The sequence below is a fragment of the Nematolebias whitei genome, chromosome 12, assembly GCF_014905685.2.
Source record: "Nematolebias whitei isolate Nwh7 chromosome 12, NemWhi1, whole genome shotgun sequence".
Lineage (NCBI taxonomy): Eukaryota > Metazoa > Chordata > Actinopteri > Cyprinodontiformes > Rivulidae > Nematolebias > Nematolebias whitei.
The window spans coordinates 29,577,695-29,590,025 of NC_056509.1; the positions used below are offsets into that span (position 1 = coordinate 29,577,695).

At 37.1% G+C, this 12,331-nt stretch overlaps 1 protein-coding gene across 1 annotated transcript; it reads left to right on the plus strand.

Moving 5' to 3' along the window:
* The first annotated feature begins 1,144 nt into the window (after positions 1-1,144).
* On the plus strand, positions 1,145-9,485 carry ccnc (cyclin C). Its single transcript, XM_037685390.1, has 12 exons — positions 1,145-1,197; positions 1,504-1,610; positions 1,793-1,877; positions 4,219-4,288; positions 4,465-4,516; positions 4,658-4,713; positions 6,930-6,965; positions 7,052-7,143; positions 7,231-7,298; positions 7,407-7,486; positions 9,028-9,146; positions 9,257-9,485. Exons 1-12 carry the CDS (start codon positions 1,166-1,168, stop codon positions 9,309-9,311), a joined length of 852 nt encoding a protein of 283 aa, XP_037541318.1. The 5' UTR covers positions 1,145-1,165; the 3' UTR covers positions 9,312-9,485.
* The last annotated feature ends 2,846 nt before the right edge of the window (positions 9,486-12,331 follow it).

Sequence of the window (12,331 nt, forward strand, 5' to 3'; positions counted from 1 at the left end):
AATACAAAAAAATATATAAAGTACCACTCACTGACTGTACATCTACAAGTGATACTTTTGGAGTCAACCCAAACTACAGTTGATTGACCTTAGCCTGCACAAAATGGCTGCAACTTAGTGACATTTTATATATATTAAGCTAAAAAATAATGTTGTCTTAACTGAATTATCTCTAATGTATACTCTGAGCTCTAACAGTTTATGTGAGATAACATAAGATATTGCATTATTGTGATACACATTAATTTTTTTGTTTTAATGAATTGGCTCAATCATTTCTCAACACTATTATTTTCATCTAAAGCTGTGGCATCAAAGGTGACAGGAGAGATGCATTCCTTCAAGGAACGTAAGGCTTTTATAAAATTGAAATAATGATAAAAATCATTTAAATATTCTCACCAGTTGTTAAACGTATTTCACTGTTGCTCTTTTATACAAAAGAGCTGTATTACTAACACATTAAGTTTTATACATTTAAAAAAAAAATCATACATTTGTTTCTATCATTAGACATTTAAAGTTACTCTTTTTGTTACATTTACAAAAACAGAACAGACAAAAACTGCCTTTTTTAAGCTGAAGGACATTGCTTATGTAAAGCAAGTGGACCACCTACTTAAATGATCAACTTTCACCTTACATGTAAATATCATTTTTTAACCTTGTGCAAAAAAAATATAAAATAAAAAAAAATTAGCTGACTGTGTTACATTAAACAACTGTATCCTTAAAGGCAACAAATCAAAATGCACAAATTTAGTTAGCTTTATAAAACACTGTATGCACCTCTGCTGGTGTTCTTAGTTTTTTGTTGTTTTTGATTTAGCTTAATTATGCAAATGTGTTTTGTACTTCAGTTTTTTGTTTGTTTGTTTTGTTTTTTTTACATTTCAGTACATTGGCTATCTCAAAGTATCCAGTCATTTTAATTAAACCATGTGGATAATTAAACACACATGCTTGTTAGTTAGTCCTATGATTTTGCTCAGTATATTTTTAATTTCATACGAAGACACAAACCCCGGAACCATTATTCTAACCTATCCGGAAGGTTTATGACGTTACTCCATCTTTGCTAGCGTAACTATTTTTTGTTGTATTCGCTTCTTTGTAGTTATAAATATTAAGATAAAGTATATTTTTCTTTCTAAATTTTTACGACATGGCAGGGAACTTCTGGCAAAGTTCACATTAGTAAGTAAAAAAGCTTTAACATGTTACGTATTTTATGTTTAATTGTTCGCTTTTGTTGTTTTGAGGCCTTCCCGGGTGTGTGTCTGAGCGCGCTAACAGTTCGTATTTATCACAGTTATTGTTTAAAATAGATTTATATATGAAGATAATAGAAAACTAATTCAGTGTAAGACGATTTATTTAAAAATATATGTTTTTTCGTTTGTATTTATTGCAACATGTGCTTCTTCTGCAAGCTTGGTTGTTCGCAGTTTGACAGACCAGACGTCTAATTACATCTACCTGTTTTAATATTATTTATAAAAGTCTGCAGTGGGTTCTGGATAAACAAGACCTAATGAAAGAGCGTCAGAAGGACATGAAGTTCCTTACTGAAGAGGAGTATTGGAAGCTGCAGATTTTTTTTGCCAATGGTAACTTACTTTTTAAAATTATACTAACAACACGTTTTGTACTGACTGTTCTGTAGATGTTATTTGATCTATTCTGGGGGGGGTTTTTTGTTGGTTTTTTTCAGATAGTCAAAACTCATTTATTTGTAGTAGTAGATGAAGCTGATGTATTTTTCTTGAAGATATTTAGTATTTTATTTCAGTGATTCAAGCTCTGGGTGAGCACCTGAAGCTGAGACAGCAGGTCATTGCTACTGCTACAGTTTACTTTAAACGCTTCTACGCCAGGTAAGGAACCAATTCACTTTACTGCTCATTAGTGATTGGTTTTTTCCCCAACTCCTTTCTGTGTGTATTTTTAACTTCTCACCATGCTGAACTAACTGAAGCGTTACACATTTAAAAGAAGGCATGTACATCTTTATTTTCCTTTGCCACATTTGACGCAGCTGTGAAAATGAGGAACGTGTACTTTTCATTTAGCATCTGTTTGTACACTACCTGGCCACAAAAAAAAAAGGTTGCCACCTGGATTTAACTAAGCAAATAGGTAGGAGCCTCCTATTGGATAATTACTACATGGGTGGTCATCTTTCAGCTGGCAACAAGTTATTTAACCCCAACTGGTGCAATGAGTTGCTTCTCATTTCTTAAACAACCATGTCGAAAGACACATCGCGTGGTCGTGGAAAAGATGTCGGTCTGTTTGAGAATGGTCAAATCATTGACATGCATCAAGCAGAGAAAACATGTAAGGAGATTGCAGAAACTACTAAAATTGAGTTAAGAACTGTCCAACGCATTATTAAAAACTGGAAGGATAGTGGTGACCCATCGTCTTCGAGGAAGAAATGTGGCCGCAAAAAAATCCTGAATGATCGTGATCGGCGATCACTTAAACGTTTGGTGAAATCACATCAAAGAAAAACAACAGTAGCACTCAGGGCTATGTTTAATAGTAAAAGTTGGAGCATTTCCACATGAACAATGTGAAGAGAACTCAAGGAATTGGGACTGAACAGCTGTGTAGCCTTAAGAAAACCACTAATCAGTGAGGCTAACTGAAAAAAAAGGCTTAAATTTGCTAGGGAGCATAAAGATTGGACTCTGGAGCAATGGAAGAAGGCCATGTGGTCTGATGAGTCCAGATTTACCCTGTTCCAGACTGATGGGTGCATCAGGGTAAGAAGAGAGGCAGGTGAAGTGATGCACCCATCATGCCTACTACCTAGTCATCAATGCAAGATCTTGGTGAAAAATTAATACATCACTTGATGGAAATAGATCTTGTGGCACTGCAGAAGCTTATAGAAACAATGCCACAGTGAATGCATGATGTAATCAAAGCTAAAGGCGGTCCAACAAAATATTAGCGTGTGACCCCTGTTTTTGGTGGCAACTTTTTTTTTGGCCTGGCAGTGTATTTTAAATAAGATATGGCGATGCTCAAGCTGCTGCCCCCGCAATCCGACTTCAGAACAAGCGGAAGATAATGGATGGATGGATGGATGGAGATGAATTTTATATATAAAATACTCGTTTGTAACCACATTTGTACCTTTTGACACTGACACAGATATAACCTGTTATCAAGCATTATCCAAATTAAATCCTATTCGTTATAACATTGGATCCTCTTGCATATTTTTCATGTTAGAATTTTTAATTATTTGTTGTTCTTAATCACTTCTCCTAGCTGTATTCTTGACCAAATTATATCCAAAAAATGTAAAGTGTTATACAATGAGACTCATGACACACAGTTCATTTTTCTACCCACAAATGTCTGGGTACAAAGTAACCAAAACTCCAAAAAGTACAAAGTGGTGAAGTGACCAGCACCTATGCATTTTGTCAACATGCACTAATAGCTGTTTCAATGTCTTTACTACAGTGACATTTGATTTTTAAAAAATTGTTTTGTTTCCTTTATTGAGCAACACGTTTTTTTAATTGCTGTTCACAGCGTTGTTTTCAAAATTTTGTTTCTTACATTATTTTTAAAATAAAAACACAAGATTGTGTAGTTTGCATAAAGTTTTAAACGCGTGGCACTCTTGATTTTTTTGTCAGAAGTCTGGATACCCAATTGTGCTGTGATTTGTACAGCTAGTGGATAAACACTAGAATGCATCGCATTAGTGTAAAGCACAAGTTTCAAACCAAGAGCACAATTTAAAATAGGGTTCTTTGTTACATTCTAAATAAAATATTTGGTTGCATGTTCTCTGGGACTTGGCATTTAAAAATAAAGAAATAAAAATGATGTCTGTCAACCATGACATCTCTACTACCTTTAGTCCAAACACTTGTACATTATAGCTACATGGTTCCTCAGTTTATTACACAAAACTAGTGAGGTGTCCTGAAAATATTTTTAGTGAAATTCTTCAGATTGATGTGCAGGTAAATCATGAACAGTGTTGAACAGGGAAGAAAACAAACTCTGGAAATGGTTTCAGTTTGAGGATGTGAGAAACTCTACCTGTTGTATGTTTAAAACAAAACAATCATACCTGGGAGGATTGTATTATTATTATTTTACATTTGATACTTGCAGTGTGTTTTATCCCTGAATCTTTTTACAGCTGAAACATTTGAGCAAACTTTGATGTTTTCTTGCTTGCAGGTATTCTCTGAAAAGTATAGACCCAGTGCTCATGGCTCCTACCTGTGTGTTCCTGGCTTCTAAAGTTGAGGCAAGAGAGAATTTTCTGCTCTCGTGTTTCATTATTTAAACTTTTTGTTAATAATGAACACAATTTTATTTTATATTTTGCCTCTAATATCTCTAGACTCTGCTATTTTCCATGTGTATGTTATATTTTGTTTTGTGTTTGAGGTTATGTAATCTTAATTATTTAATTTTCTTCAGGAATTCGGAGTCGTGTCAAACACCAGACTGATCTCTGCAGCAACTTCTGTTTGTAAGTGACCCCATTAAGAAACATAAACACTGAAATGAAAAAGAATTAGACAGATTTCACTAATCATCCATTGATGGATGTGAATATTAGACTTCCCCCTCAGTGAAACTTGTATATTCATTTTTTTGTTTTTTTCTGCAGTGAAAACAAGATTTTCTCACGCCTTTTCAAAGGAGTTCCCTTACAGAATGAATCATGTAAGTAAAGGTTTTTTTATTAGTCTTTTTTTTACAGGTACATAAAGAGCACTTATTGATGGATAACCTAAATTATGTGTAACTGCTTTTAGTGTATAAAGGCAGAAAACTCATGAGTGTTGTTTACACTTATAATAAATGACAAAAATATGTTTGAAAATGTGAGTTTTAAACCGGTTTCAGACGTCAGCATAATATTCAATTAGGAAATAACAAAAACCACAATGTTACTTTAGTAGCTACAAGCCAGATGTTGACAAAAGCTGCTTCCTTTATGTTATTTATGCACCGCTGAGTTACATTACGGCTTACCAAGGATTTTTTTTTTACACTGTTGCACAGTGTTGCCACATTAGTCTATAAGTATGTGACATTCCTCAGCTAATGTTCACACACTGGTGAGGAAAAAACCTGTTGGTGTAAGAGTCCTCAGCCTTCATACGCAGCGTCACCACCGAGCTGCCAGAACTTTATCAGCACTGTTTCGACGCTGTTAACGCCAGCGGGCCACCGTGGAGCGACAAAAGGAGGGAGTGGTTCACACAGCAGAGATTGAGTTTGCAAAGAGCTGCGACATAAACATAATTTCTCTTGTCTACATTGCAGACATAGTAAAAGAGATTGATGACTTTAGTTTCGTAGTCCAAGTGTCTTGAGGTCGATTTCCCAGAAAGACAAGAGATGTTAACAACGTAAAATGATTTTTAAGGCTCTCTGAAATTCATGTTATTTTTTCCTCCAAATTTAAATTTCCTGTATAAGATTTCAGAAATTTTACTTTCAAGATGGAACAACGGTTATTTAACTTATTAAACGAGCACAGAAAATCAGAGTCAGAGTCAGAGTCAGTTTCTTTATTGTCATTCGCACCTCATGTGGTACATGTGGTGGAGCGAAATTATGTACACAGGGTCCCAGTTACATCCAACAATAAAATGTCTAAGAAAAACAGTGATAACATCTAAGATATGAACTAAGAAAAACATCAACTAAATATACACTAAGCACTCATAACATAAAACATTGAACATCACCACAAACATGAACATGAGTCTGTGAGCAGATGTGCACGCATGAACACATCAACATTGAAACAGATCAGCAGCAACATGAAACAGATCAGCAGTAACATGATATGGTTTTTCACAGTGATTATTCTAGTTAGAGATTCATGAGTCTAACAGCCTCAGGGTAGAAGCTGTTCCTCAGTCTAGTGGTTCTACACTTAATGCTCCTTAACCTCCTTCCTGAGGGGAGTGGGGCAAAAAGTGTGTGTGCTGGGTGGGTGGGGTCCTTCATGATGCAGGTGGCCCTCTTCCTGCATCTGGAGGTGTAGATGTCTGTGATGGTGGGGAGACTGACTCCAACAGATTTCTGTGCAGCCTTCACCACTCTCTGCAAAGCTTTTCTTTCTGCAGCTGTGCAGCCTCCTATTTTCACCTGCCAAAATATTTGGCAGGTGAAAATATTTTTTTGAAGCAAAGTAAATATATTTTATTTTAGCTGCTGTTCAGTGCGTGTTGGGTCATTTTTATCAGAGATGGTTCATATCTTTTAAGTGAGGTTCTGTAGAAGAGTTTAGTTACTATCTTACCTTCTAAACTCCCCAAATTGAAAATAAATAGTTTAAATCTGTCTGGGGAAAAAGCTAGCAGCTAGTTTGAGCAGGGCTACGACCAAAGTGGACTGCTGCTGTCTTAAAAGACGCTGATCATGTCTACGCTGTTTTATAAACCTTTACGTAGCTGTCAGTTTCACATTTCACAGTTGTTCTCCCAGAAACTGTATATTTTTTCCCAGAATGGCTACAGCTAGCCGCTGCTGCTATTTGCACTTGCAAAGAACAACGTAATCCTTTATAAATAACCGTGTAAAAGGAAATAAACAATAAAAAAAAGTGTCAATTACGATAAACTTTTTGATGTTAGAGTTGCTTTAGTGCAACAGTTTACTTCAGTCTTGGCCCTCAACAGACTGTTAGCTCATCAGTCTGATCAAAATCAAGTCGTATTTCTCCTATTTCTGAATGCTGAATCAGTGTTCACACCACAGAATATATACAGCCTAAAAACACAGCTTTTGAAAATGAATGTGATCTGAATTATATGAATAGTTTGATTTGTTTATCTTTAGACCTGAGCAGGACATGTCGTTTGTTTAACTTGAGAAAAGTTTGTTTTTCAGACTGAATTCAGAGCTAATTTGTGTCTTTACAGATATTAGAATGTGAGTTCTACCTTTTGGAGTTGATGGTGAGTGGAAACTTCTCCACAGAGAGTTATCTGCTGTGTGGACGCTCACCAGGACCGCTTACTAACCGGTTTAACTTCTGTTTCAGGACTGCTGCCTGATTGTGTACCACCCCTACAGACCCCTGCTGCAGTATGTGCAGGACATGGGACAGGAGGACATGCTGCTGCCTCTTGCCTGGTATCGTAGCATGTTCCGTTTGTGAAAAGCACGTCTGATTTGATGGTTTTAGGTCTTCTCGCTCACTGTCACGTCTGTTTTTCTCAGGCGAATAGTGAATGACACTTACAGGACAGATCTGTGTCTGCTCTACCCTCCCTTCATGATTGCCCTAGGTAAGAGTGGTTCTCCGTCCTTTTTCCACCATGTTAAAAAGCAGTGATTGACTTCGAACAAGCTTTATTAAATCTGAGCTGATCATTTGTTGTTTTTTTACTCTCCAGCCTGTCTACATGTTGCCTGCGTGGTGCAGCAGAAAGATGCCAGGCAGTGGTTTGCTGAGCTCTCAGTGGACATGGATAAAGTAAGATTGATATCTCGTTCAGTGTTTTAAAATAGAAACGGAGTAAGTTAACGTTCACCTTATCTGATTTCCATATTTTAATCAGTCCCATTAGAGTTGTTAGCAGAGGAGGAGGAACGGGCTTTTATTAAATCAGCATGTTCTTGCAGCAGAGCAGCCATTACAAACAGGCTTCAAATAGACACGATGTGACATGGCATCTTCTAATTGTTGCTTTACTGCAGCTCAAAGCTCCGTTTAATATTTCTGGTCAGAATAATCACTTATTCTACACTGGCTTAATCCTGTTCAGAATCACAGGGTGCAGGTACGGACTCCATCAAGGGAGAGGAGAGGTAGACCATCTACAGGTCATCAGTTCATCATCCTCTCTGATTGGGTCTGAATACGTTGGTGATAGGACTTATAAATATTCTTAATTGGGTTTGACTGTTTTAAATGTACTCAGTGCCACTTTCAAGGCAGCAAGAATGGAACCCCCCCCCCCCTTAATTTTGTTCATCTGTTCCCAAAATTGCCAAGAGTAAGAGGAAGCTTATGGAGACGGGGCCTTCTCCGTGAGTGCTCCTAAGTTATGGAGCGCTCTGTCTTTGCCCGTTCGACAGGCCCCTTCACTGTCCATTTTTAAAACCCGTCTGAAAACTCATCTCTACTCATTGGCCTTCAGCCCAACTGAGACTTGATTTTACTTCATTTTTATTGATATTTATCTGTTTAACTCATCGTTTTATTGTTTTAAACTGAGTTGTTCACTGTGTGCTTGGCTTTTTAGCTTTGTTTTGATGCGTTATTGTTTGATGCGTTATTGTATCTTGTTTTGAACTGATGTTCAGCACTTTGTTTCAGCTGTGGCTGTGTTAAAGCGCTTTATAAGTAAAGTTGGTGGTGATGATGATGATGACGACGAAAATAAATAGGAAATTGAAATTCTCTATAGATTTGTTCCAAATTATTATTATTATTATTATTATTATTATTTTCTTGGCGTAACCACTTTGCCCACCTTGAAAGCATTTAATTAAGTTGCGAGTGCATAAAAAGCTAATGATTTAATTAAAAAAACGTCCCAAATTGATGAATCAAAATGATTATTTCAACCAAAATATAACCAGAATGTATTTCGGTTGAACAGAGTGCTTAAAAATCGACCTGCCTACGTTTTCAACAAAGCTGTTGGAGTATGTGTTGTGACTCTCAGCTACTACCACACCATGCAGCATAATGTCTATAAAACAAGAGTAACAGCTTGAATGAGACCGACTCCAAAGGTAAATCAGGTGTAATGTCATTCATCGATACATTTCTGTAAGTTTCATTAAAACTCTGTCCATTGGTTCATGAGATATTTTGCTAACATGCGCACACACATGGGCACAATTTTTATCGCCCTTTTGCCTTCAGTAGCGGGCGATAAGAACTACGTCACGTGGGAATATTCTGACATGGTAAAAGCGTTGGAATCCCACTGTTGTGTGTTAAATATCTTAATTTAATTGAATTAGACTTCTATTCAGAACAACGTCTCGTGTTTTATTTTGAAGATCTTGGAGATTATTCGTGTAATGCTGAAGCTTTACGACCAGTGGAAAAATTTTGATGACAGGAAGGAAATCGCTGCCATCCTAAACAAGATGCCAAAGCCCAAACCTCCTCCTAACAGGTGCGTCTGCTTTTATGCTCTTTAGAATAAATGCACGTTTTGACTTTCTGATCCTTACAAACTGCAATGAGGTGACAAGATGAACGGACGCGTTTGTTCTCCGCCCACAGCGAGAGTGATCAGAGCTCCAACGGGAACCAAAGCAACTCCTACAGCCAGTCTTAGCTGAACGGTCACACGAGAATCCACGATGTTATGAACTCTGGGAGGGGCTGAATGTTTTAAATCCTACACGTCACAACCTTTGCAGTGTCAGTTTAATCAGCTGATCAAGATGTCTGCTCGTCGTCGGTGGACACCCCTAACAAACTGTCACCCTCCCCTCCTCTGATGGTGGATTCTTGGATTGGAAAAGCCTGCGGCGAGCGGCCACGCCTCGACAACGTGCGGGGGCGTTGCCTGTCACGCCGACGACTCTGACTTGAATTTAAACCGAGGAACATCCGAGACAGAAAGAGCAAACGTGACGGTTCGTTAAAGACCTGCGATTAGTTATGATCCTGAAATCCTTGAACCGCCCCGAGGAGCGAGTCATTCACGCGTTGCTCCGCGGGATTGGAAGAAAACTTGATCACAAGTACTGTGTGTGTCTGTGTGTAGTGCGCGTGGGTTTTCATTCCTCAGGGATTGCTGTAGTCCTCTCTAAATGAATATGAGATTAGATTAGGAGGGTTTGATTGACTAGCCCACATGTGAGACACCTTCTGTCTAAAGAGACAGCAGCACTTAAGAAGTAAACATCCTTAAGAGGCTCCTTTTTTAAAATTTATTGTTTGAATCATGTCAACAACATACTTCCCTCCGCTTCCATCATGTGTTATAAATAGCCTCATGATTTTATTTATTTTATCTTTTGTGCTTTTGCTTTAAGTAAATTGATAAGTCTTAACTTTGTGCTGCAAAAGGGATAGTTCAAATCTTCTGGGGTGGGGTTCTGTGTAAAGGCAGTTAGCTGGTTGTTCTGGTGCAGATACCTCTGTGAACGAATAGTTGGCTAAATTGACAAGCTAGCAGCTAGTTTGAACAAAGTGGATTGCTGCCATCGTGAATCAATTTAAACAATTTCCCAAGCGGTTTGTGTGGACGCTTTTTATAAACCTTTACAGTCAGTTTAGTAAAACCTGGTTATTTTGTCAGCGATTATTTTTTTTTCTTGTCAGAAGAGCTCCAGGATTAGCCAGAAATGCTACAGCTAGCTGCTGCCGCCTCTGCTAGCAGCACTTGCCTTAGAATTCTTTGTAAATGTATTATGCATAATTATCGATGTAAAGGTTTATAAAAGTGCTGCTTTGAGCTTCATGAAATTTTGTGTCAATAGCTTGAACAACAGATTGTTCAGAGCGAGCTACGTTTACAACAGGTAAGATATTCTTGCTCCAAACCTTCCCACAGAACCCCACTTGAAAACATCTCAAGTACCACGTTAAAGTGCTCCTTTTTGTTTTATAACGGTGAAGCTTTTGTTGCAGATTTTTCCTTTGAGTACTTTTTGTTAGCTTAAATTGTAGAATTATCTTTTGTGGTTAGCCGCTTTTTTTTTTTTTTTTTTTTTTTGGTCAAATTATTTGTTTTTAATCAGCAAATACCTTTTGAGTAAATGCAAATCAGAATCACTGTCTTTTTATTGTAACTTTTCCCTATGATGGCATGTGCTCTCAGCCTTTGTTCAGTCTCCAAACGGTTGCAATATGTTTGCATTCACGTGTAGACGTCTCTGTTTTGGGCTGCAGTGCTGGGAGCAGGGAGTGAGTGGCTGTTTTCCTAACAAGGTGCTTGAAAACCTTAGAAAATAAAGGCTGCTGAAAGAGAAAGTACTTATTAACAGCACACTGCCATATTCAGGTTAAGTATATTTTAATGTATTGATTTAGTTAATTTTTCTTCCTGTGGCATTAGTGAGAAAATAACTTAAAAAGTACAGAGATCATTTTGTTTAGGGCCCTGTTTGGTGAAATAATGAGGCAGGACGGTGACTCCTTCAAGGCAAGCAGATGCTCCTTTGTTTAATTTTGTTTTGTGCAGTTTTCCATTTTTAGAGAACATTTGTTTTTGCTGTTCACATGAATAAACATAAGAGGGCTCAGTACCACCTTTATTTACTACTATGCGTTAAAGTCCCTTTCCAGTATTGTCACTTGAAGATTTGAGTTGGCTAATAAAATATGTGGTGTGCAAACAAACTTGATGTTTTATTAGTGTTCATTTAATAAATGTTTGGGTCTCAGCCTGTTTTAATTGGAACGTCAGCACAGTTACATTAGCAGTGGTAGGACCTCTAGTGGAAACTAGAGGAAACGTTTTATTTATTTAATGTTTAAACAGTTGACGAAAAGAAAATCACGAGCAAAGTTCACTAAAAACACCGAGGTTGGTGGTCAGGTCCAGAAGGAATTTGTTTGTCAACAAAGAGTATTTTTGTTCCTATTCTCCTTCACGTTTTGGTACAGTCAGTTCTCGTGACGTCACTGACTGCGTAAAGCTCAAGAAGTTAGCGGAAGTAGTAATACCACCCTCACGACGTGCTGTCAAAATAAAATTGATTTTGTAAGCGCTGAAAGTCACATTCAAAAAGATTTATTCGTTTTGTCTTTGTATTACTGCTGTAATGATAATTTGATATTCAGGATGTCACTGAGGAATAAAAATAATATTTTAAAAGTAGACCAACACAATAAAAAAGTGATATTGTTGGGAAAAAAAAGTTGTTTGTCATATGCAGGCTAACACAAGGTCGACAGTACAATGAAATGTTCAGGATGAGAAGAACTGATCTGACTTGCTAAAGAAAAAACTAAACTAAACTAAAGCATGCAATAAGGGTACAAAACAAATATCCTGACGCATGCTCATGCTCATGGTACAAAATAAAGTACCAAAAAGTCAAAAATATATTTACAAGGTCCAAAATAAAAATAGTAAACAACAACATGGTAGAATATAAAATATAATGGTACAAGCAGGATAAATTTGTATGAATAAGTATTTCACAGGTAGTAACATAAACTTAAATGCACATATATATTGCACATAACTAACAAACTACACAGGTTGTGTGACAGGTTATTGCACAGGTGAGTACCACTGAGATTAATTGAATTATGAAGGTAAGGTAAGTGACATACATGATGTGTATATATATGTGTGTGTGTGTGTGTGTGTGTGTGTGTGTGTGTGTGTGTGTGTGT

Coding starts and splice junctions, on each gene's coding strand:
- ccnc (XM_037685390.1), top strand. CDS start 1,166: ATGGCAGGGAACTTCTGGCAAAGTTCACATTA. Junction 1,878..4,218: donor TTTAAACGCTTCTACGCCAG/GTAAGGAACCAA, acceptor TCTTGCTTGCAG/GTATTCTCTGAAAAGTATAG. Junction 4,517..4,657: donor CTCTGCAGCAACTTCTGTTT/GTAAGTGACCCC, acceptor TTTTTTCTGCAG/TGAAAACAAGATTTTCTCAC.